Raw genomic sequence first — 23,465 nt, forward strand, 5'->3', positions numbered from 1 at the left:
TGGAGGGTCCTTCGGGCTTTGCTTATCTATGTGGCAGCTTGGAACTAGGTCACCGGATCGCAGGTCCGCCATCCCGCCCTCGGGTGCCCCTCGCCTAACCCTTCTTCCTTCCTTCCAGATAGTGTCTGCTGTGCAGTACTGTCACCAGAAGTTTATTGTTCATAGAGACTTAAAGGTAAGATGTGCCCTCGTCCCCTGACCCTGAGTCAGGTTTGGGTTGTTCACCCCCTGTCAACGGTGACCTAACCATCAGGCCCTGAGAGTTCAGGGAAACTCTAGCCTTTAATTTTTTGGAGATGATGAGGAAGCCCTTGGGGCTGCTTCCGCTGTAGGCCTTACGACCGGACTTAGAGGTCAGCCGGCCAGCGAATGGAGGGTCTCTGCCATCTCCTCGCTGGGCACGTCAGGAGAGCCGCGGGCTGTGCTGGCCCTTCCGGCCGCCGAGCGAGGGAGGGACGTTGAGTGTCCCGCAGCTGCCCCACAGCTGCTTTGCAGGCGCGCGCCCACTCCGCTCTCTCCCTGAGACGGTAGAGTGTGGACTACCTCGCAGGCGCCTGGCCCCCCGGTCCTAGCAGACGTGACCGCGATTAACCTGAGCCCGACGTGGCGGAAGCCCGGCGCAGCTCGCAGCGTCTCCGAGCCCGCCGACCCCCCGTGCGCTCCCGTGGCCGCCCGTGTGAGGGGTGGCCCGCGCAGCCCTCCTCCGGGCCAGCCTCTTCACGCGGACTGAAGGCCTGCCCTGGAGTTGGTGGAGAATGTTCTGAGACAGGGGACGACTTCCTGTTTGTGCTCCCGTCCCCCACAGCCCCTTCCTGTTCGATGCCTTCCCGTGGTCCGCTCGGTCCGAACATTTTCCATCTTCCCGTCTTCCCTCCCAGGCGGAAAACCTGCTCTTGGATGCTGATATGAACATCAAGATTGCAGACTTCGGCTTCAGCAACGAATTCACCTTTGGGAACAAGCTGGATACCTTCTGCGGCAGTCCCCCGTATGCTGCCCCAGAGCTCTTCCAGGGCAAAAAGTATGACGGACCCGAGGTGGATGTGTGGAGCCTGGGAGTTATCCTGTATACACTGGTCAGCGGGTCCCTGCCTTTTGATGGACAGAACCTCAAGGTGGAGTGAAGCACAGGCTTAGGTCTTAAATTAAATAAATAAAAAATAAATAAATTATAAAAAATTAGATAAAAAAAATAGAAAGATTTAATTTTTAAGTAATCTCTACACTGAATGTGGGGCTCAAACTCAACCCCGAGATCAAGTCACGTGCTCCACCAACTGAGCCAGCCCCGTGCCCCAGGCTTAGGTCATTTTTATTGCTTCTCCTTTCCATTCTCAGCCCCTTTGGTCTTACCCCTGACCTCTGACCTTTGCCACCTCTACCCTTTTCCCAAGCCAGAGCTTCAGAGGAGGGCTGGGTAAAGGTATGGCAGGAGACACTGGGCCTTCTGCACACAGTGGAATGGCCTCAGTTCCTTCCTCTAGGGATGGGATAGATTATAGATTGTGTCTCCATTCACCCTTCCAAGGCACTTGGATGGCAGGCCTCAGGCTGGTCAAGCTAACAGGCACGGCGTATTTGACCTCAGTGCCTCCCTGGTGAGGTGCCTTGTCTCCGGCTCTCTGTCTCCTACCGTGTTTCATGTGTATCTGCCTGGTCAAGTCTTAAGCTCTCAGAAGCCTGGATATTAGGTTTCTTCCCTTGGTCTTGGGGTGATTTAAATTTCCCTCCTGCTGGGGCACCTGGCCGGCTCCGTCGGTAGACCAGGGGTACTCTTGATCTCAGGGTCGTGAGTTTAGGCCCCAGGTTGGACATAGAGCTTACTTAAAAATAATAATAATAATGATAAATTTCTCAGGGTGCTTTTGTGGCTCAGTCGGTTAAGCTCTCCACTTTGGCTGAGACCATGATCTCGCAGTTGGTGGGTTGGAGCCCCACGTCGGGCTCTGTGCTGGCAGCTCAGAGCCTGGAGCCTGCTTCCGATTCTGTGTCTCCATCTCTCTTTGCCCCTCCCCTGCTTGTGTTCTGTCTGTTTATCTCTATCTCTCTCTGTCTCTCAAAAATAAATAAACATTAAAAAAACTAAAAAATAATAATAATAAATTTCTCTCCTACTATAGGAGCTACGGGAGCGGGTACTGAGGGGAAAATACCGCATTCCGTTCTACATGTCCACGGACTGTGAAAACCTGCTTAAGAAATTTCTCATTCTCAATCCCAGCAAGAGAGGCACTTTAGAGGTGAGCAGCCAGGAGCCCAGCTGACTGGAAAGTTCTGGGTTCCTTGGGACACCTCCAAGCTGAGTCTCCTTCCTCCTTGCCCTTAACACTTCCCTTTGCTCCCCCAGCAAATCATGAAAGATCGATGGATGAATGTGGGTCACGAAGATGACGAATTAAAGCCTTATGTGGAGCCACTCCCTGACTACAAGGACCCCCGGCGGACAGGTGAGGATCTGCTGAGCCGTGAGGTTGAACTCCCTAGGACTCAGGACCAGCCTTAACTGTATGTCCCCCCTGTGCAGAATTGATGGTGTCCATGGGTTACACACGGGAAGAGATCCAGGACTCACTGGTGGGCCAGAGGTACAACGAGGTGATGGCCACCTATCTGCTCCTGGGCTACAAGAGCTCTGAGGTGTGTGCCCCCTGCTCTATTCCCTGCTGGCCAGCTTTGCTGTCACTGGCAACCCCGTGCTTCTAGCACCCGTTGAGGGCAGAAGCTCCTCTCTGAGTAGGTGTGCTCTCTGCTGACGAATTTTAAGCCTCAGCTCTGGTGGGTAAAGCTCTCTGGCCTTTGCTTTCACTGGTCTCTGTCAGTGAATGAATAGGAAGGCTGGTGGGGTCTGGGCCTGGGTTGGGTTTCCAGGCGGGTGAGTAGATCTGGCTCAGTCTGTGTTGGTTAGGCCGGGTTTAGGTCGGTCTGGCTGGATCGGTTCTTTGTCTGTTGAGAAATCTTCGTGTCTGTTTCCATGTGTTTGTGTCCCTCTGCATCTGGAAGTGTCTGTCTCCAGGTGTTTGGGTGTGTGGGTCTCTGTGCCTTTCTTATACGGGTCTGGAGTCTTTGTGTCGCTGGTGTCTGGCTGTCTGTATCTGTGCGCATGTATGTCCGTCCTCCCGTCTGTTCATCTGGAGGCTTCGTGTTTGTTCTTGTGCCCGTCTGGGTAACCGTGTCTGTGTGTGAGTCCCTGGGTGTGTGTGGGAGAGTGGTCTTGCACACCATCTGCGTGTCCCCACATGCACTCCTGGCCTCCCCGCCCCGCTCTTCTCCTGGAAGTGTAGGACTCCCTCTCTCGGTTCTCACCTCTGCCTGGTCAGGAACAATCTAGCTGGGAGCAGGAGGGTGTGGTTTCGGAGTCTGAATGTGTGTTCTTATGGGCACGTGTATCCCTCTCTAGGGGTGGGGGTCTTCCGTGTGCTGGGGGCCGGGAGTCTTTGGCTCTGTTTGTCAGGAGCTGTGTCCGGGCCTGTGTGTCTCCAGGAGTGTTTAGATGCACCTGGCTCCTGCAGGAGTATGTCCCATGGGAGTCCGGGGAGGATTTGTGTCGGGCAAGGTGGTGTGTAAGTGGGTCCACCTGTGCGCATCTCCACATGATTTCTACCTCCTTTTTCTCTGCTTGCAGCTGGAGGGTGACACCATCACCTTGAAGCCCCGGCCTTCAGCTGATCTGACCAATAGCAATGCCCCTTCCCCCTCCCACAAGGTACAGCGTAGCGTCTCGGCCAACCCCAAGCAGCGGCGCTTCAGTGACCAGGGTGAGTGCTTTGGGGAGTTGCAGGTGGCGGACTCACCCCCTCCTGAAAGGACACAGGTTCCGGGGGCTTGGGATGACACTGCTGAGTTTCAGTCCCACTTCAGCCACGTCTTAGTAGCATGGCCTTGGGCAAGTCACTTAACTTCGCTCAACTTCTAATGGGGTTTGCCAGCTTGCTGGCAGGCCTGCAGGAGAGCACCGTGTGTGTGTGTGTGTGTGTGTGTGTGTGTGTGTGTGTGTGTGGCACTTAGTTGGCCCCTCGCCCTTATCCATTCCCTCTGACCCAGCAGCTGGTCCTGCCATTCCCACGTCCAATTCCTACTCTAAGAAGACTCAGAGTAATAACGCAGAAAATAAGCGGCCTGAGGACGACCGGGAGTCAGGGCGGAAGGCCAGCAGCACAGCCAAAGTGCCCGCCAGCCCCTTGCCCGGCCTGGAGAGGAAGAAGACCACCCCCACCCCTTCCACGGTGAGCGTCCCTCCTGCAGTGGGGCCCACCCTCTCCAAGCAGCTCCCTCCAGCTGCCTCCCTGACCTTGCCTCCGGGGCCATGTTTGCTTGCTGTACGAAGCCTACCCCCAAGAGTTTGAAAAGCAGAATCCTTTCTTTTCCCGAAGCCAGTCCTGTGAACAGAACACTTGGGTGTCTGTGATACACCTCTGTCCTTTATTTCCCACAGAACAGCGTCCTCTCCACCAGCACAAACCGAAGCAGGAATTCCCCCCTTTTGGAGAGGGCCAGCCTTGGCCAGGCCTCCATCCAGAATGGCAAAGACAGGTGAGTGGACCCAGGCCCTGCCTACCATGCTCCCCCACAGCCATCTCACGGCGGTGACGTCTGTCAGCACCCCCCCCCCCCCCCCCGCTCCCTGGAGTTCCGTCCTGGCTCTGTCCAGTCCAGCTTGTCCACGCACCAGCCCTCCTCCCTGCCACTCTCCACCCCCCACCCCAAGTCTCCCATCCCCTGTGCTCTTGTGACTGCTCCTTGCAGCAGGCACACCGAGTGAGACTCCGTGGTCATCTCGGCTGCATTCTTGCCTGATTTGGTGGGGTTTTTTCTTTCCTTTTTTTTTTTTTTTTTTTTTAGTTAGTTTGTTTATTTATTTAATTTAAGCAACGTTGGCACCCAGCGTGGGGCTCGAACTCACGGCCCTGAGATCCAGAGGTGCACGCTCTTGCGACTGAGCCAGCCAGGCACCCCCACCTTCGGGCTTCTTGACTGCAGCCAGGGCACAGCAACGGCGCTCCTCTAGGCCCCAGTGCCTGAGGCTTTGGTTCGGTGGCCCCAGCTCAGGGCAGAACCGAGAGATGTCCCACCTGAGGGGCATACGTGTTGAGGGTGACCGCGGCTGTGCCCGTGAGAACAGAGGTCCCCTAGCCTTGACCGTCAGCATCTCTTGGTGTGTTGCATTCTTGGCTCCTCCTCTTCCGAGCTTAATGAAAATTCCCCAACACCCTGCTCTTTCTGTCGACAAAACATCCTTGTTCTTAGAGTTCCTAGGGGACCAGTGCAACCCAGAGGCAGTTCCATCCCGTCGGCTTTTCTGCACTTTTGGTTTCCTCCCCCCGGGTTTTGGCCTCGCTTTCCTCACCCCTGGTGCTCCGCTTCCCAGCCCCGCCTTCCTGGTCTCTGACTCGAGTCCCATTGCTGCTCCCCAGACCTGACCTGCATCCTGCCGAGGCTCCCCGGCTCTGGCCCTTCCTGCCCTGCCCTTGCTTCCTAACCTGAGCCTCCTGCCCCCACCCACCCCTAACCCAGGCCTCTTCGCTGCTTTTGTCTCCTAGCCTAACCATGCCAGGGTCCCGGGCCTCCACGGCTTCTGCTTCCGCCGCAGTCTCTGCGGCCCGGCCCCGCCAGCACCAGAAATCCATGTCGGCCTCCGTGCACCCCAACAAGGCCACTGGGCTGCCCCCCACGGACAGTAACTGTGAGGTGCCGCGGCCCAGGCAAGTGTGCTGGGGCACCTGGCGCACCTGGTGCCCTCAGCCTGCCCCCCCTCCCCACCCCACCCCTCCCAACAAGTTCTCCGCGCTCCCCGGGGGTCCTGCTCTGTTCTTGGCATCTTAGCCACAAGCAATGGCTCTGTCCCCTGCAGTCAGGAAGTAGAGGGAACAAAAAAATAGCTTAATGCCCCTCTTTTCCTCCAGTTCTCCCTCTCAGAACAGATATGCAAGAAGCCGTCCCGAGGCTCCAGAAGGAAGCCTTTTTGTTCTGAGCCTTCCTGGACTTCCTTAGGACCCCAGGGACAGTCAGCATCAAAGGGATTCAATCCTTGAGGGTTGGTCGACATTGTCCCCTTGAGGCTCCAGTGTGCCTAGCTCCCAAGGAGCCTCTTCTGTCTGGCCTGTTCTGCTCTCCACACACGTATCCTCCCTTGCCTCCCTCCCTCCCCCAAACCATCTCCTCCCACCTCCACCCAGATGTCCTCCTTTCTGGTGTCCTCAGTGGTCACACCCCTTCCTTCTGTGTCCTCCGTGATGGCTGCCTCTGCCCCAGCGTCCCCCTCCCCTGTTCCCACCCCAGGATGCCACAAGTGCTCGGTGGTGATGACGTTCTTGTGCCCTGATGCATTTCCCCCACCCCCACCTTTCTTCCCACAGCACGGCCCCCCAGCGTGTCCCTGTCGCCTCCCCCTCCGCCCACAACATCAGCAGCAGTGGTGGAGCCCCAGACCGAACTAATTTCCCCCGGGGCGTGTCCAGTCGAAGCACCTTCCACGCTGGGCAGCTCCGGCAGGTGCGGGACCAGCAGAATTTGCCCTACGGTGTGACCCCAGCGTCTCCCTCTGGCAACAGCCAGGGCCGGCGGGGGGCCTCGGGGAGCATCTTCAGCAAATTCACTTCCAAGTTTGTACGCAGGTGAGTCGGGGGCTTAGGGTGGCAGAGAGAATGAGGCCAGGTCTTCCTACCTGCCTGGGAGTGGGGGTGGGGACTCGGCACTAGGCTTGTGTCCTGGGGTTAGAAGAGGCCTTAGAAAGCCTAAGAAGTTGGGTCTTTGTCAGCACCTCATGATCCCAGACCCGTCCATCCTTCTCAGGCTCTCCCCAACTCCTGTACACACCCCTCGTTCTCTGGCCCCAAGAGCAGATGGCCAATGCCGCCTCCTCTCTAGGAGAGTGTGAACTCAGATGCTAAAATAAAAGCCCCCCTCTTCTCTCCTGGGTTCCCATGGAAACTTATATTTGGTGACGCAGCTGCAAAGTCATGAGGCCTGAGCCAGGCTGGGCCGGCAAGGAGAGTGTTTCCGGGTCCTTCGTCTCGCCCCCTCTGACCTCCTCTCCCCCCACTCAGCTGGTTAAGTTTGCACCCTCTGCCCCAGCCTCATCTTTCTGCCCCGGGCTCACCAGGAAGAAGGCCAGAAGCGAAGTAGCTGGTGGGGGCCTGGTGGCCTCCTCCCTCGCAGCCCAGTGTGCCGAGGCTTTCCTGAGCAGCAAGTGCGGAGGCGGCGGGGGGTGGGGGGGGGTAGTTCTCTTCATGAGGTCTCTCACCTGGTCCCCAGGTCCCCAGCTGCCCCGGAGAGACAGCTGCAATCCTGCCCGGCAGGACGCTATCTGTCCCCATCCCTCCGTTTGCCCTCCCGCCTCAGGGTAGCTCCAGAAGCAGCAGCGGGCTCGGGGAGAGCAGGCTTGCTGCCCTTCCTGGTGCACTTGTCAGCTCGGCTGGAGCAGCCGGAAACCGTGCCCCTTTCCAGCCCTGGAGTGCAGGGCGGCGGGGCGGGACGGGGCAGGTCCCGGTGTCTAGGACTCTCGTCTCGCTGAGCGGCTCTTCCACAAATGGGGTGACCGTTGAACCTGTAAAGCCCACTCCCCACCTGCTTATCCACATACTGTCTTGTTGGTTTTTTTTTTATTTCTTTTTTTATTTTGTCTTTTTTTGTTTGTTTTTTTAGAAATCTGTCTTTCAGGTTTGCCAGAAGGTAGGCGTTCAGCCCGCTGTGTGTGTGTGTGTGTGTGTGTGTGTGTGTCTGCGTCCCGTGTCCTGCCTCCGTCATTAACTCCCCTTTTCTGGCTCTTGCTCCCTCTTCCGTCTGCTAACCACGTCTGTGTGGCCCTCTCTCTGCCATCTTAAAGGGATGAAGACCGCCTCTGACTGGGTGGCCGCTCGGGGCAGATGGCTTTGCAAATGAGGAGCCTGTTCACAGGCAAGGGGGATCTTCTCAGGGAATTCTCCCTTTAAGATTGTCTCCTCACCCCCACCCCAGGTTTGGGTTTCGGTCGCAAGCATTGGGTTCCTTTCCTGGCCCTTCCCCTTGTCTGTGCATGCGCTGTGAAGAAGCTCCACGACGGTTGCAAGTGCATCTGGGATGGTACCTCATTCTGGGTCTCCTGGTCTTTCCCCTTCTCTGGTCCCCTGAACTTCAGGGCTGTGTGACCTCTTGCCCCTGTCCTGTGGATAGCAGGACTTCGGAAGTACTACAGGGACGCCGGGGTCCTAAGGCTCCAGCGTGATGCTTCCAGGCCCAAGGAGCCTTTGCCTCACGAGTGGGCACGGCACCCCCTTCTGGCAGCTCCTGTTAGAACTAGCCCCCCACCCCACCACCACCCAGCACACCTCCTGCCTCCAGCAGGACGTATCTGGACGAATCAGGCCACCTCTCTTCTGGGCTGTGTTCTCCGGATGAGGACAATGGCTTCCAGAGAGCCGGGGGCCGGGATGTTCTGGGGCGGGAGCCACCTACCCCACAGTCCTGGCAAAACAGTGGGAGATCCCGCCCCCTCCCTCAGACATCGCCCTTCCTAGACTGGATCCTGGCTGGGCCACCACCCTCTGGCCCCGTCCTCATCCTCTCTGGAGGCCTGGGTGGGCCAGATACCCAACTGAAGACCCAAGGGCCGGGTTGGGAGGGTTGGGAGCACCGGTTCCCCAAGGCTGTCGGCCCAGGCCCCGTGCTGGGGCTAGGACACCGGCAGGCACGTTGGTGACCCAACTGACTAATGCCAAGACGGGGTCTTTAGGCTTTCCCCTTTCCACCCACTGCTCCCCACCCAGCTCTTCACTGCATGGCTAGCTGTTGACTCACAGGCCCCGGTGACAGGGCGCCTCCACCCACAGGGCAGGAACCAGGTGGGGCTGGGGAGAGCAGCAGGCTCCTTCCCCTGCACAGCCCGGGCTCCCCGCTCGCAGTGCGCTGGTGTGCATTCGTGTGTCTGTTGTGTCTTCGTGTTCCTTTTCCGTGTGCCGCTGCCGCTCTCTCTCATCCTCCTCACATCCCTGCCCGCCTCTGCAGTCCCCAGTATCCCGGCTCCAGGCACCCATGTTCCCGCCAGGAGCTGGAGAAGCCGCTCAGCGGGGCCAGACCTCTTCCCCACCCACCCTCCCGAGGTGCTGGCCCTGCCCTGCCCTCTCTCCTCCGTTCTGTACAAGCAGATGGCCTGGCAGCCTGGCAGGCAGGGGAGTCATAAAAGAATGGGGGAGGCGGGCTTGTCCACGGCCTGCCTCGGGCCCTTCTCCCCCTCCCCTTCCCCAGGCACCCATCCCCAGGCAGTTCCAGCTCTTGGCCCTTTGAGCCTCCCGGGAGAGGCTCCTGTCTACCCTCCCTCCCCCCCTCCCCCCAGCCCAGCCCCTTCCCTCGGAGAGGACCGGGGCCCTGGGGCCTGGGTATGCTGATGTTCAAGACCCGTTCACAGCGTGAGGCCCTGGCTGCGGGCTGGTGGGGGAGCTGCCTCATGCTGTGGCTTGTGCTCCGTGCGTGTGTCTGCACATCCACACCCCCTCCCTCCCTGGAGCAGAGGCCCCTTCTCCCCAGCACAGAGCTCTGGGAGCGTGGGGGGGGGGACAGGCCCCATGTGCCGGGCTCCCTGCCGGAAAGGGACAGGCGAGCCGCCAGCGTGAGGTGCCGCAGAGCCGTGTGGGCCTGCCAGGTGACGGGCGAGTGGCCCTCGGGCTCGGGTCCCGCTCACCCACCAGTGGCGCCTCAGCAGACCCACCCTCGCCTGGGTCTGCGGCGGCGGAAGGAGCGAGAGGTCCCAGCACTAAACTCTCCCTCGCTCTGTTTTTTGAGGAACCTGAATGAACCTGAGAGCAAAGACCGAGTGGAGACGCTCAGGTGAGAGGGCCGGAGCCAGCACCGGCCCTGCCCGGGCCACCGGGCTTGCCACGAGCCTCCTGCTCCTGTCTTCCTTCTGCCACCTGGCTCTTCCTCCAGTGGTTCTGCCCGGTCCCCACCCTCTTGGGACCTCCCTTTCCTCAGAGAATCCCCACACCCCAGCTGATGTATTCTGGAAGCAGGAGCCCTAGGCCGGGCGGCTGGGGCTACAGATTCCTCCCCACCGCCCAGCTCACCTTTCTGGCCAGCCGCTACTCTCTGTCCACAGTCTGCGAACCGCTCAGGGCTGTTGAGCACGTGCTCCCCTTTTTTCCCCTGACCCTCCCCTCTTCCGAGAAAAGCATGGAACTGGCGCCCTCCCGTCCCCTGCCCTGCCGGGGCCTGGCTTCTCCTCACCTTCTCCGCCCTCCCTGAGAGAGAGATGCAGGTGGCAAAACCACCCACCCCTCTCACCCTCCCTCTGCTTCCCCCCCCCCCACCAGGTCTGCCGCTCCCTCTTCCAGCATTGTCATTGTCGCCTCCGGGCCACCCTCCCGCTCTCCTGTCTGGTCTCCGGGCCCATCTGCCAGGGTGGCTCTCCCGTGGGTGGGGTGCCTCGGCCCGGGCCTGACACGCCCCCCCCCCCCCCCCCCCCGCCTCTGCCCTCTCCGCAGACCTCACGTGGTGGGCGGCGGAGGCACTGACAAAGAAAAGGAGGAGTTTCGGGAGGCCAAGCCGCGCTCGCTACGCTTCACGTGGAGTATGAAGACCACGAGCTCCATGGAGCCCAATGAGATGATGCGGGAGATCCGCAAGGTGCTGGACGCAAACAGCTGCCAGAGCGAGCTGCACGAGAAGTACATGCTGCTGTGCATGCACGGCACGCCGGGCCACGAGAACTTCGTGCAGTGGGAGATGGAGGTGTGCAAACTGCCGCGGCTGTCTCTCAACGGCGTGCGATTTAAGCGGATATCGGGCACCTCCATGGCCTTCAAAAACATTGCCTCCAAAATAGCCAACGAGCTCAAGCTTTAACAGGCTGCCGGGAGTGGGGGGCGACGGAGGCGGGCCAGCTGGACGTAGCTGCTGGGGCCGGGCTCCGACCCACCTGGGCGAGACTGCAGAGATGGATTGGTCTGTCTCCCCCTGCTGGCGCTTCTCCCCTCCCGCCCTCCTTGGTTGGTTTTTTTTTTCTTCTTCCATGTTTGGGGGGGGACGGGAGACGGTTCTTGCCCCCCAACATTTGCCCCTGCCCAGAAAGTCCCCCCCTTCCCCCCTCTCCCCCACAGGAGGCCAAGGAAGGGGGGGGGAGGGGTGGGGGGGCGGGGCTCCCCCTCGGTACTGCGGTTGCACAGAGTATTTCGCCTAAACCAAGAAATTTTTTATTACCAAAAAGAAAAAAGAAAAAAAAAAAAAAAATCCCAGCGGCCACCTTTCCTCCCCGCCCCATCGGGACAGTTGAGACTGGATCTGTGGGGTTTCCCGGGAGGGTGGCTCAGGGCTGGAACACTCTCAGGCAAGAGTGGTGGAGCTCCCCGTCAGGCCCTCCGCCAGGCCCACTTTGGGCTTCTCCCCTCTCCTTCTCTCCTTCCCCTCCAAGCAAACCACCAGAGGTGGCCTTCCCCTGACCTCGGGCCCCAGGGCTGGAGGCCCGGACGGCCGGGCCGGGGACCGGGGGGCTGGGGGCGGGGCGCTGCGCAGCCCTGAAGTTGGGGGGTGGGGGGCGGCGGCAGCTCCGGGCTGGCAGGCGCGGCCCGGGGCCCCGGCCCCCTCCACACTGTATCCTCTGCCCCTCCTTCCCCAGAGCCGGGCATTTCCTTCCACAAGCTGCTGTGGGGACTTTTGTTCCCCTCCTCAAAAGTCTGTGCCATCTTCTCCCACCCCTCCTGGGTAGAAGGCGGGGCTGACCCCGGGGCCGGGAGAGGGGAGGGGACTGCAGGGCAGATGGGCTCCTCGGCCCCCAGGGGGCCGCCTGGGCTGCTAGTCTCCGGAACAGGGATGCTGGGCACTCTCCGTCAGGGGGAGAGCCTTTGTCTGAAAGCACAGCCCCTCGCCGTTCCTCTCCCCTGCCCCTTCATTGGCATTAATCTGGGCACCAGCTAGTTCCATAGCAGTGACTCCCCCCTCACCACTCATCTCGGCCTTGCCTTTTCTTCCTGACACTGTCGCCCCTCCTCTCAGGAGACACTGCCCAGGGCCTCCACGGGCCCGCTGGCAGGAGGCTGGATAGGGCAGCAGGGCCGGGAGCATCTGCCCTCCAGGGGGTGGGGGGACAGACAGGCCTAGTGACTCCCAGCTTGCTAACCTCCTCGGCCAGTGTGGGAGTGGCTGGTCATGGGCGCTTGGCTGGTGGCGGCCGCCGCATCCCTTAATTTATTTCTCTGCTGTTTCTGTTCCTGAGAAGTTGGGGGAGGGGGTCCTGCCGAGGCTGCCCCCACCCTCACCTGAGTTGTACATTTTTTTTTTTTTTTGTGATGGGTTTTATTTTTTATTTTATTATTTTATTTTTTTCTTTTTTTGATTTATGATGACTCCACCCCTACTCATCACCCCCCTGTTCCCAGCCCAGGCTCCGCGGCAAGGCGAGCCCTCGGGTCCAGGAAGGGGCCTAGCCAACCTCAGCCCTCCTGCTCCAGGCCCTGACTGCAGGCTCTGTGGGCTCGGGCTCAGGCTCCGACCAAGGGCTCCCCCTCTCTCCCTTCTTCCCTCTCTTCCTCCCTCCCCATCCCTCCTGCCCAGTGGAACAGCCCGGGTGCTCTTCTGAGGGGCCTGGAGGGCATGGCTTGGCTCCCAGAGAGGGTGGTGGCCCGTGGGGGGGCCTCCCAGGCAAGGTGGCCCCTCCCCACCCGCCCCCCCCCCCCTCACCCGCACTTAGTTTCTCCTCTGGATCAAACACGTAATAAAGAGAATGTTTGGAATCTGAGCTGCCTCCTTCTGTTTCTTCTCCCAACCGGGCAGGGACCCAGTCCCCATGGGCAAGATGTGGCCCAGCCCGCCAGCCTTGCAGGACAGAATGGATTCCTGTCTGAGGCCTGGGGGAGGCCAGTGCTGGGTGGCTGCTCCCTCCCACCCTCGGGGCACAGACAGGAAGCAAAGCCCAGGGACCTCAGGGGCAAAAGAGAGAGCACTCAGTGAACTTGGAAGATTTTATTTATTTTTTAAAAACATTGAAAAATAAACCCATGTCTGCATATGTCCCCGGCCCTCCTTTCTCTAGGCTTTTGGGCAGTGGGTATAGCGGGCATCTTCAGAGCTCCATGGCACTTCCCAGCAGGCTCCGGAAGACAGGAGAGCTGCCCATCCAGTTCGGCCACACTGAGGCCCCAAGGAACCTCTGCCCGCCTCCCCCCTACAGCCCCCTCCCCACCTCACCCTGACTTATTGCTAAAAGAAAGGAAAGAGGAAGAACAGCCCCTACACTGTCCACTCCCCCATCCCCCAAGCTAAGGTCACTACCCCCTCTACACGAAGGCCAAGGCCCAAAGGCCAAGCCCCAGCGGACTAGGAGGCAGCCATTCCAGCCCCAGCCAGGAAGAGAAAAGTACCCTCAGGCCAGTTCAGAAGGCCCCTGAGTCCCCGCCCCCGGGCTCGGGTGGGGGGTGGAGCCTCAGCTGCCAGAAACAAGTGCAGAACCCAGAGGTCCAGACTGTGCCCACTGGCAGCTCCGGGTCTTCGAAAGACCTGGTCAAGAGCTCTAGTCCCTTCTGTCCTCAGTGAAGCCAGAGGTGTCCAAGGACGGCCAGCCACGGGGTTCTGGAGCCTCTGGCGGGTGGAGGGCCGCAGGGCTCAGAGTGACGGTGCTGGAGGCTCCAGCGGGGCTCCAATCAGGGTGGGTGGGGGCTGAGGGCCGGGGCGGGCACTGTGGCGGGAGGCAGCCAGAGCCGGGCGGATGAGAGGTGGTGGGGGCTGGTTGGGGGCCAGCCGGGGCTGGAGGAAACGGCCCTGCTGGAGCGGGGGTGGCTGGCGGAGCAGAGTGGGAGCCGTCGGCAGAGGTGGCCTCAGCAGCGGGGGCGGCTGGGACAGCGAGGTGGGAGGCGGAGGAGGGGGCGGCACGGGGGGCAGCGATCGGGGCACGGATGTCGACACGGACGTGATCTGCACCTGTGAGGGGAGAGAAGGGAAACAGACTCGAGCGTGCCCTCGTCCCCGTCCAAAGACGGAGCCGGCTCCTCTCCTCTCCTCTCTTCCCGGAAGGGCTTCTTCCGCCCGCTCTCACCTCGTCGTCTTCCTCTAGGGCTGGGGCTGGCAGGGGGGCCCCTCTCCTCGACTCCTCCATGGGGACTGGGGCTCCGGGCGCCCCGTCCTGCTCGGCCTCCCACTCCTGCAGCACCTCCTCCAGATTGAAGCGGCGCCGGTAGCTCACGAAGAACGTCTTCACCTGGGTCAGAGTCTTGTTCCCGATCACCTCGGCTATAGCCCCGAAGTCTTTGCCGTACCTACGGATGGCTGCGAGGGTCAAAGGGTCAAAGGGCAGCAGAGTGTGAGCGCCCCTTAGAACGAGCTCCTTCCCTGACCCTTCCCCGCTGCCCCGGCTCCTCGGAGGCTGGGGAGAGATTCCCGGCGCTCTCCGCGCTCCCCCCCCCCCCCCCCCGGTCTAACCCACCTTGCACGGCCAAGAGCTGCTCATCCGTGGTCCAGCGGGAGTTGAACTTGGTGTTGGCCTGGAGAGCAGGGAATATATCCTCTAGACTGGACATTATGGCAACAGAGGCCCTGCCCTCCGAGGCGATCTTCCCTTTCTGCTCCGCAAGGTGGGGGAGGTGGGGGGTGGGGGGGGCAAGCCCCTCCCTCACCCACACCCGAAGCCACCTTACCTCAGGGGGGCGCAGTGGATCGATGCCACCCTCCAGCGCCTGGCGGAGGCCGCTATTGGTCTGCTTCATGCTTTGCACCTGAAAAGGTCAAGAGGCGACACCTCAAACTCTCCTGCCAGAAAGGCCACCGGTACCAACCCTCACCATGGCTCTGCTTCCCAACACAGCTCGTGGCCGCCTCCCCCCTTCCAGCTCGCTCCTCCCTCACAACAGCTCAGTAGGGGAGGCGCCCGGGTTCTCCCCCGCTCGCAGACCAGTTTCTATAAAAGATCCAGAAGAGAACGCCGCCGTGACTCAGACGTCTAAGAGGTGGGGCAGAGGCAGGCTCGGCGCGTGCACACCACACACCTTCCGCCTCAGCCGTCCCCGCAACGTACTTCCCTGCTGCCCGCGGCCCGGTCCGCGGGGCCCCTTCTTTCCTCAGGCCCTCACCTGGCGCTTGAGGGAGATGAGCTGCGAGTCGAGGCCTCGAAGCGTGAGGTTGGCAAGGTCTGGGCTTCCTGACACAGCGGTGAGGCCCTCGGGGCTCAGGTACATGCCCTTGGGTGGGCGACGCCGGGTTCGCAGCGGGTGGTGGCGGTACTGAGACCCCTGGGCCTCCTTCTTCCCAGGGCCTGGGCGGGTATTCAGGGGCCGAGAGGGCAGAGGCTGCCAGGGAAAGGAGAGGGGTGGGTGGTGAGGAGCCCAAGGACGAGGCGGGTGCATGGGCGGGGCCAGACCAGCTGGGGGTGGGGGGGCTCACCTCTCTCTTGGGGTCTCCAGCATCTGGCTCCCCCTCACTCACGGCTCCTCGTCCCTCTTCAAGCTCATCACTGTTGACACAGGGACCAAGGAGGGAGTGAGGCAGAGGCCAGGGCCCCCAGAGCTCAGCTTGCCCCGCCCCTGGGCCCCCAGGGCCCCCACCTGTCTTCTTTGTCTTTTCGGCCCCCCAGCCGCCGAGCCTGTCTGTCCATCACGCTGGTCCGGCTGCGGGTCTTCTTCCACGAATAGTAATACTTTACCAGACTAGGGATCAGCTTGTCAGGCAGCTGGAAGGGCAATGCCAGGGGCTGGGACCCACCCAGGACCCTGGGCCCCGGGCGGGCTCGTCAGAACGGAGGGGCTAAGGAACGCTGGCAAGGGGGAATGGGCTTTTACCATCTGCTGGATCCGCTGGAAGCATTTGCCATGGAAGCCAAAGGCCTGTTCAAACAGCACCTTGTCCTCCACAGTCCACTCGTCAGGGAACGGGGTGAAGTTGGCCAGGTCGGCCAGTGACTTCTCTACATCGTGCTTATGCCACAAGAGCATGCCCAGCGCCTGGCCCGGGAGAGGGAACGACTCGGGCTCAGCTGCGCCCGGCACCGTCCCGTCCCCACCGCCCAAATCCCCATGGGGCCGAGGCTCACCTGCTCAATGTTGTAGCCGTGCTTCTCCTTGGCCATCGCAATGTACTTGTCAACTGCGGGGGTGGGAGGGGCCCGGTATTGGAGAAAGGGTTACACCTCCTGACCCGAGCCCGCCCAGATGGGGCTAGGCCCCGGAGCCTGAGCCCCAGGGCAGGGGCTGAACCCACACACCTCAGCCTCCAGCCCACTTGGGAGAAGAGCCGGCCACAAAATGGCGTGAACCCAAGCCCCCGGCTCCCAGGGATGCAAACGAACCAGGATCCTGCCCCACTCACGTTTGGCATCTGACACACAGTGGTTGGGCGACCACACCAGCATCCCCTTCAGTTCCTTGTTGCTGTAGCGTGCAGGGCTCTCTGAAAGACGGGCGCAAGAAGGATCGGCCTGGTGGCACTGGCCTGGACCCACGGCCAGAGGGTGGCAGAGGAATGGGGCCTGTGAGGTGAGGCCCAGAAGGGAAGGAGGGGCAGAGACCCAGACAGGAAGGCAGAGCAGGAAAACCAAGCATGCCATGGGCCACCCACCCCCGCCCGCCCGCCCGCTGGCCTGTCCTTCCAGCGGGCACCAGCCAAGGGCTCCCCCAGGTGAGGCTCAGGGCCAAGCCATGGGCCCTCCGCTCCCCTCCCTTTGCAGCCTGTCCTGCCACTCACCAGGCTTGCACTCCGGAATTACGGCCTGGTAATTGGTTCCAACGCGGATCATGCTGTCTGCGGAGCCAGGGGAGACAGTCAGGACTCCAGGGAGGGAGGACAGGAGGATGTGGCAGGGGTGGTGGCTGCCCTGGGGTTCTCCTTCCTGACCACTCAGGGCCCCCACCTTCCAGAAGGCTCACTTTTCCCTGATCTTCCCCCTCAGTTGCCCTCAGCCACAGAAGAAACTGGAAGACGGAGAGACCCTGCCTAGTCATAACCCATGGGAGGAGGGGGGAGCGGGGGCGGCAGAGATGGGGGGGGGGGTGCCAGGACAAGGGGCCAGTTTAGAGCCCAGGCCAAGCAGAGCCCTTTGTTCTGGCTGGGGGGGGGGGGGGGGGAGGCGGGTGCTGCCCCTAGACCTGGACCATAGCCCCGCAGGGAATCCAAAGCTCCTCCCCACCCCACGAGCCTCACAGCTCGGTGTGGAAGTGTCTTTCCAGCCCCTGCCCCAGCCAGACCTCAGTCCCCTACAAGGTAGCAAGGTATGAGCAGCCCAAACTGTGGAGAGGAGGGCCGCCCGAGTCCTTCAGAGACTGAGGGCAGGGCGGGGGTGGGCAGGACCGCCTCCTTGGCAGCTAGGGGCCCAGCCTCCGGATTCCCAGTGCCCGCAGCCCCCAGGCTGGGGGAAGAAGCAAGACAGAGGCTCCAGTCCTGGAAGGCAGGAGCCATCAGTCTAAAACGCCCGTGGTCAGCAACACTCCCCCCGCCCCACTCGCGTCCCCGGTGCCGGTGCACCTTTAACCCTAGGCCGCCGGGCTCACCGTGCGAGTGCTCCTCCTCGCTGCTGTCATCCTCCGAGTGCGGCTGCCCGCCGTTGGGCGCCGTCTTGGCCCGGCTGCGGGACAGGATCCCGGAGCCCGCGCTCGGCTTCTCCATCACGGAGGGCATTACCCCGCCCAGCTGCCCCGGGGGGCGCGGGAGCCTTCGGAGAGCCGCGGTGGTTGCCGCGCTCGCCTCGAGTGCCGTGCCCGGCCCGGCCTGGAGAGGTCGCCACTGAGGCTACGAGAGGCAGGAGGTCAGCGTGGCTAGGGTCCGGCGGGGCGGGAGCCCTGCGGACAGCTCAGCGCTCGCCGCGACCCCCACGGGCGAGGGCGTCAGAAAAGTTTGTGCAGAAGTGGGGTACGCGGGGGATGAGCGCAAGGTCCGGTGCGGCTGGGGCGCGCTCGCTCTGTACGCTCCACGGGATTGGGGCGCCCTCGGAGAAGTCGGGGCGCCCGGCTTCTGGGGCGCCTCCGAGCCCCACCGCCCTCCCGCCCACGCAGTTGAGCGGGCGGGCGCTGCGGCGCAAGTGGCGCCCCCCGCGGGCTGCACGCCTCCCGGCTGCACCGGGATGCCCCAGTCCCCAGGCGGGGACCCCCGTCCCGACCAGACCCCTGCCCGCGACGGCAGGCGGCGGGGCCCCGGCGGTGGCGGTGGCGGCGGCGGCGGCGGCGGGACGGCGCGCACGGCGCGCCGCGCTGGGCAGAGTTGCCGGGAGGCGGGCGGAGCGCAGCCGCGGGCGCCGCCTCGCACCCTCCCCGGCGCGCTCGCTCTCCCCGCCGCGCTCGGGCTGCTGCTCGCTCGCCCGCTCTCCGCCGCCGCTCGCTCCTCGCGCACACAATGAAGCTGCTGGCAGGGAAGTAGTGCCGGCTGCGGCCTCAGCACCCCTCCCCCAGCCGATGCCTCCGCCAGCTGAACATCTGGCCCTGGGGTGGGAGGGAGGGCCCGGGGGGCGGGGCCTGGGGGCCGGGGCTAGACCTCCAGGGGGTGGGGTCAGGACCAGGGTGGAGAGCGCTTCCCTCTGCGGGCCCCCGGGGCTCCCTGACTTGCCCCCGGGGGGGAGACCCCGCTGCCCCCCAGGAGTAGCCGGGGGTCAGCTCCACCCACGCGCACACCGGCCCCGCACACCAGTGGGCTCGGGTTACTGCCGCCTGCCCCGGGGGCCCTGAGGCCGCCTGCCCGCCCGCCCGCCCGGGTGGAGCCCAGCTTTTCCTTCCATTTCCCTTCCTGCCAAGGAACTCCCGCCCCCCCTTCCGCAAGGGGGACCCCCCTCCCTCTTGCGCCCTTGGGGGCCAGAGCGGATGGGAGGCCGGACAGGCGAGGAACGAATTCCTCCTAGAGCTACTGGGCCAAAGCCTGGCTTCTGGTGCATCTGTGGGTCCCCAGGGGTCACCTCGATCCCCTTTTAAGTGCTGCAGTATGCACCCCAAAACAGTGGCATGAGGGGCTGAGGGCTGGGGAGTGGGAGGTGTTGGGGAAGGTCTGGACTGCAGGGAATGGGAGGAGCTGGGTCTCCTCCCCACTGGGTTCACTGTCACCCCAGCTGGGAGCAGCATCCCCCTCCCCCAGGACAAGCGCGGGCAGAGTGACAGACCGGGAAGCGGGTAGAGCGGCACAGACGGAGATGGGGGAGGGGGTGGGCAGAGACTTTCAAAGCCAGACCCAGCCACCCTGCCAGGCACACAAAGAGCCAGCGCACACACCGGCGGCGGCTCTGAGCCTGCGAGCTGCGCCCGTGCCCGTCCCCGCCGCCCAGGGCACGTGCTGCAGCGCACACAGGCCGAAGCCCCCGCCCGCCGCCCCTCCCATCCGGAGCCCCAGATTCCTAGACACACCTCCACCCGGGCACACCCCGCTGTGCCCAGACTGAGCCGAGCCTGCGCTAGCACCCTCCTCTCCCTTCCCTTCCTCGGCCACTCTGTAATCAGATTCCTAAATTTAGAAGCAACCCAGGGCCCAGCCAGGGATCCCCGCCCCCACCCGCTGCCTGCGGCCAGGCGGCTGGGGTCCTGCGGTCGGGCCACGACCCGGCTGGGGCCGCCCGGTCCTGGGGGCTCCTGTGGGCGGCCGGGCCAACTCAGGCACGACCCCACCCGGCTGCGGCGCTGTCGGGCCACATGGGGCCACCCAGCCCGCGGCCACGTTGCCCGCCACACCTCGGGCCAGACCTACGGAGCCTTTTTCCTCCTCTTAAATCATGGATTGGGCACCGAGCCCCAGGGTGGGGAGGTCTGCACAAAGGAGAATAGAATGAATGGACCAAGGGCAGGTCTGACCTAAGGGGGTCTGCTACAAGATGAAAAGAGGCTCCCAGCCTGACCCTCCTGAGTGGCAAGGTGCCACCTCCCGGTGCCCAGCACCTCCAATCCCTGTGCCTGTGCACAGCCCTCTCTTATGATGGAGCCTTCCATCTTGCCCACACCCGGCCGGCAATTGGGCAGGGCCTCAGTTAGGCCCCCTTTGCCCCCAACCTTTGCCTTCTTTCTGTACTAATACCTACGGTCGAGGGACCAGACCCTCACCCCCAGGCCTCAGCATCCTGCTTATTTTGGTCCCTTTCTTCTAGGGCTGCCCCAGGTATCCCCAGCCACTGGCGTCCCTCCTTCTCAGGCACCCCTCCCCCCCCCCCCGTAAGAATCTCTTTCTGCTCTCACTTCTCTCTAGAGCCTGGAGCTCAGGGCCAGAGAAGGATTCTGCTCTGGAGGTAGGGGCAAGGAGGGGAGGTTTATTCCTTGGAGTTGGGGGCAGGGGGGCAGTCTCTAGGCCCTGGTGCGATGAAGCGTCGGTCTGGGATGTGGGCCATGACAAGGGAGGAGTATCCGAGGAGTTTGGGGGCAACTGTGGGGGCCACAGTATCCAGAGAGGAAGCATATTCCTAGTGAGCAACCCCCTCCCCAAGGGGCAATGGTGCAGGGTTAGGAGGGGGAGGGGCAAGGCCCCACCCTCCCACCTGCTGCCGCTGCCCCCTCCCCAGCTGGCCCCCTCTTTTGTGCAAAGCCACACAAAGGACAAGGGGCCCCGGCCGGCCTGGCCATCTGCTCCCAGCAGCCTGAAGGCTCTTAAAGAGACAGCACCCCCTCCCTGCCGCCCAGGGGCTGTGGGGCGGGGTGGAGCCACGGCTCCACAGGACCTGATCTCAGTGGAACCCCAAATCCCACCCACTTTTTCCCCGGCTCCCCCAGCCTCCAGGTCAGGAATCATCCTCCCCCCACCCCATTCTAGGCCAGGGCGCAGAGGTGCCACGTGGCCAGGAACATGGGGGTGTGGGAGGGGAGAGACACAGAGAGGCAGCCCGGGGACCAGCCCCTCCTCTCCTCCAGCCTTAGGCGGCGGAGGGACCGGCCACGCTCGGTAGCACAGCACTGGAACTGGGGTCCCTCACCTCCCTGAGGCCACCTCTGAGCTTTGTGAGAACCGCTGGTCTCTGGGAATCACCTCCCCGCCATTTTCACTGATGAGCTCCCACTCACCCTTCCTCAGGGAGGATGACAGAACCTTCGTTTTGAGGGCTGCAGGCCAGGGCACAGCCCAGTGCCTTGCAGCAACCCCGGGATGGGGACACATTTATATCCTGCATTTCCCAGTTGAGGAAACTGAGGCTTTGCTCAGCGTCGCCCTCCCTCCCTCCCACCACCACCACCACCACCGCCGCCACCACCACCGGCCTCCAAAAACCCATGAGCCCTGCCTGAAAGCCTGCCTAAGCCTCTCCTAGGCCAGATAGGACTCCTCACCCCTGAGATCCTTGGGGAAGCCAGACTGAATCCCAGCTTGGTGCTTTTGCCACACTGCTAAGGGCCACAAGTTTACATGATTTGTGTGATTGTTTATTTCCTGTCTCCCTGCTGGGCTGTAGGCAGGGATTGTGTCCGCTGTATTCACTGTGTTCTCAGTACCTGGCATCCAGTAGGCACTCAATATTTGCTGAATGAAGAAACGCCAGGAGCGCCCCCCCCCCCAAAAGTTTCCTCTTCCCTGGCTTCCTCTGCCCTCTGCGTGTTGGGCATCTTGCCTCCTCCCACCTCAAGGTGAGGCGGAAGGGACAAAGGTTGAACAGGGATGCTGGGAGAGAAAAGGAGGGTGACCTTGAGAGAGCCACCGGGCCTCCCCTCACATCTCCCTCCTCCCAAAGGCGGGGGCAGCTCCAGCCAATCCTGAACCCGCAGCCCTGCCAGACAGACTGGGACTGTCCCGAGCTCTGGCCCTGCGAGGCTGGCCGCTGTGGTGTGGTGCCTGGGACCCTGGCCAGGCCCTCAGTGGCCACAGCCAAGGGGCTAAGCTCGGGGAAGGAGGAAGGCAGGCGGGAGGGGCCCCCTGGTGGGGGAGGGAGGTTGGCAGAATCAAAGCCGAAACCTGGCTGAACAGTTGGGGGAGCTCAGGGGAGGCGCTTCCCCGGACTGGAGGCCTGGGGGCAGATAAAGCTGGGGAAATGGAAAAGATGGCCTACAGCATAGAAGGAGGGTGGGGAGCTCCCTCCAGGGCCCCCACGCTTCAGTCCTGCCCCGACAGGAATTCGATTCCTCCTCGGCTCCCTAAGCCCCCCTGGGACTCATTGGAAGGCTGTGTGGCCCCAGGTGCTGCCCTCCCCCTCTCTGGGCCCAGTTAGTAATCCCCTGCACTGGTCCGCACTCCCACCCAGGGTTGTGAAGAAGCTGAGAGAAGGTGACAGAGGTGACAATCTGGTGCTTGTCACTGCCTCAGCGCAGTGGCCGCGCGAGGAGGGAGGTATAGGGAGTGCGGCAGGCGCATCTGTGAGTGGTGCTGGGGGAGGGCAGAGCAGAACCGGGCGGGAGGTCAGCAAGGAGACCCCAGGCTTCCTGACACCCACGCCGAGGAAATCTGACTCCCTGAGCAAAGCAGGAACTGGGGAGGAAGAATCGGCAAGACCTTAGTTCAGAGAGACACGAGGAGGCGACAGGAGCTCCCTGGATCCTTGAGGGGGCAGCTTCCAGACCCTGCAGCCAGCTCTGTTTCTCCGGAAGCCAGGAAGGGGGCCTCCCCTGGCCCTCACCTGGGCGACAGCCGGCGCCCTCTGGCGGTGACAGCATGGACCAAGGGGTCCCACCTCAGCCTGGCCATCAATGTCTTCCCAGGGAGGCTGAGCCTAGCACCCAGAGGAGCCCATGGCGGGGGGGGGGGGGGGGGGGGGAGAGGGGGGGGGGCGGGGTAAGTGTATGGGATCAAGATCCACCCCCCCCCGGGCCATTTGGAGTTACTGAGCTTTAGATCCGATCCCCAGCAAGCCTCCTTGGCCCAGAGCCACCCAGAACCTCCCAGAACAAAGTCAGGTGGAACAGAAACCCCTAGAGAAATGGCAGAGGAGACCAGAATAGCAGGGAAAGTGCTGAAGCAATATGCAGGCTACGGGGAGCTCAGGGGAGCTCAGATCGGGAGTGAGTGCTGGCTCCGCGCTTCTCGCTTGCTGTGTGGCCTGAGGGGAGATACTTGGCCTCTTTGAGCCTCCATCCATCTCGCAAAGAGAACAATAATGCTGACCTCTGATTATTAGGAGGATCCGACATCATCTCCTGGACTGTAATTAGAGCCTCCATCAATGCCAGTTTCCCTCTAAAGCTAGTTTCCCTCTCGAGGACCCCCCAGCAGGGCTGGAAACCCCCTCTCTGCTCTGAGGTAGCCCATGCTCCGTGGACCACCTGAAGGCCATTGCCCCCCAGGGCTCCTGGGTCTGACCTTGGAGCTCAAAGCTCTTCCTCTGTGGCGTGTGACCCCTGACATCCTCCTTCAGACTCACCCAGCAACCACTCCAGATTCCTGCCTTGAGTTGAGTCTAATCTCTAATTCATCACACACACACAGCTGGATACAGATTCTTTTTTTTTTTTTTAAGAGTAAAAAAACTTTTTTAAGGTTTATTTATTTTGAGAGACGACACACACGCACAAGTGGGGGAGGAGCGGAGAGAGAGGGAAACAGAGAATCCCAGGCAGGCTCTTCATTTTCAGTGCAGAGCCTGACGTAGGGGTCGAACTCACGAACCACAAGATCATGACCCGAGCCGAAGTCAGGTGCTTAAT

General features: G+C 62.2%; 2 protein-coding genes across 10 annotated transcripts in view; one reads left to right on the plus strand and one right to left on the minus strand.

Moving 5' to 3' along the window:
* Positions 1 to 12,223, plus strand: part of MARK2 (microtubule affinity regulating kinase 2) — a 57,698-nt gene extending 45,475 nt beyond the window's left edge. For 3 of the 8 annotated variants that reach the window (XM_047071219.1, XM_047071217.1, XM_047071224.1), the window contains exons 7-19: positions 119 to 175; positions 879 to 1,115; positions 2,121 to 2,240; positions 2,348 to 2,447; positions 2,525 to 2,637; positions 3,623 to 3,755; positions 4,045 to 4,223; positions 4,433 to 4,530; positions 5,538 to 5,699; positions 6,354 to 6,611; positions 7,642 to 7,668; positions 9,754 to 9,798; positions 10,452 to 12,223. In XM_047071219.1, coding sequence (XP_046927175.1) covers positions 119 to 175; positions 879 to 1,115; positions 2,121 to 2,240; positions 2,348 to 2,447; positions 2,525 to 2,637; positions 3,623 to 3,755; positions 4,045 to 4,223; positions 4,433 to 4,530; positions 5,538 to 5,699; positions 6,354 to 6,611; positions 7,642 to 7,668; positions 9,754 to 9,798; positions 10,452 to 10,812 — 1,890 coding nt within the window. In that variant the 3' untranslated portion in view covers positions 10,813 to 12,223. The remainder of the gene's footprint in view (positions 1 to 118; positions 176 to 878; positions 1,116 to 2,120; positions 2,241 to 2,347; positions 2,448 to 2,524; positions 2,638 to 3,622; positions 3,756 to 4,044; positions 4,224 to 4,432; positions 4,531 to 5,537; positions 5,700 to 6,353; positions 6,612 to 7,641; positions 7,669 to 9,753; positions 9,799 to 10,451) is intronic. The other 5 variants (XM_047071221.1, XM_047071218.1, XM_047071220.1 and 2 more) reach the window with 5 other exon arrangements.
* A 1,248-nt stretch (positions 12,224 to 13,471) lies between these two features.
* Positions 13,472 to 17,559, minus strand: RCOR2 (REST corepressor 2). 2 transcript variants are annotated; one of them, XM_047071225.1, is made up of 12 exons: positions 17,433 to 17,559; positions 16,630 to 16,686; positions 16,255 to 16,335; positions 15,980 to 16,032; positions 15,729 to 15,890; positions 15,495 to 15,619; positions 15,334 to 15,403; positions 15,024 to 15,239; positions 14,592 to 14,669; positions 14,381 to 14,438; positions 13,994 to 14,223; positions 13,564 to 13,878 (listed from the first exon to the last, which is right to left on the minus strand). In XM_047071225.1, the coding sequence occupies exons 1-12, from the start codon at positions 17,557 to 17,559 to the stop codon at positions 13,564 to 13,566; spliced, it is 1,572 nt and encodes a 523-aa protein (XP_046927181.1). The 2 variants fall into 2 exon arrangements, with proteins under 2 accessions (XP_046927182.1, XP_046927181.1); XM_047071226.1 differs by lacking the exon at positions 13,994 to 14,223 and having other exon boundaries at positions 13,472 to 13,878.
* Positions 17,560 to 23,465: the final 5,906 nt, after the last annotated feature.

This window comes from Lynx rufus, unplaced genomic scaffold, assembly GCF_022079265.1.
Source record: "Lynx rufus isolate CCGP_SWC_20201006 ecotype Redwood Valley unplaced genomic scaffold, mLynRuf1.p SCAF_9, whole genome shotgun sequence".
Lineage (NCBI taxonomy): Eukaryota > Metazoa > Chordata > Mammalia > Carnivora > Felidae > Lynx > Lynx rufus.

Coding starts and splice junctions, on each gene's coding strand:
- RCOR2 (XM_047071225.1), bottom strand. CDS start 17,559: ATGCCCTCCGTGATGGAGAAGCCGAGCGCGGGCTCCGGGATCCTGTCC. Junction 15,240..15,333: donor CTGGAGACCCCAAGAGAGAG/GTGAGCCCCCCC, acceptor TTTCCCTGGCAG/CCTCTGCCCTCTCGGCCCCT. Junction 14,439..14,591: donor ATCCACTGCGCCCCCCTGAG/GTAAGGTGGCTT, acceptor CCTGCTCTCCAG/GCCAACACCAAGTTCAACTC.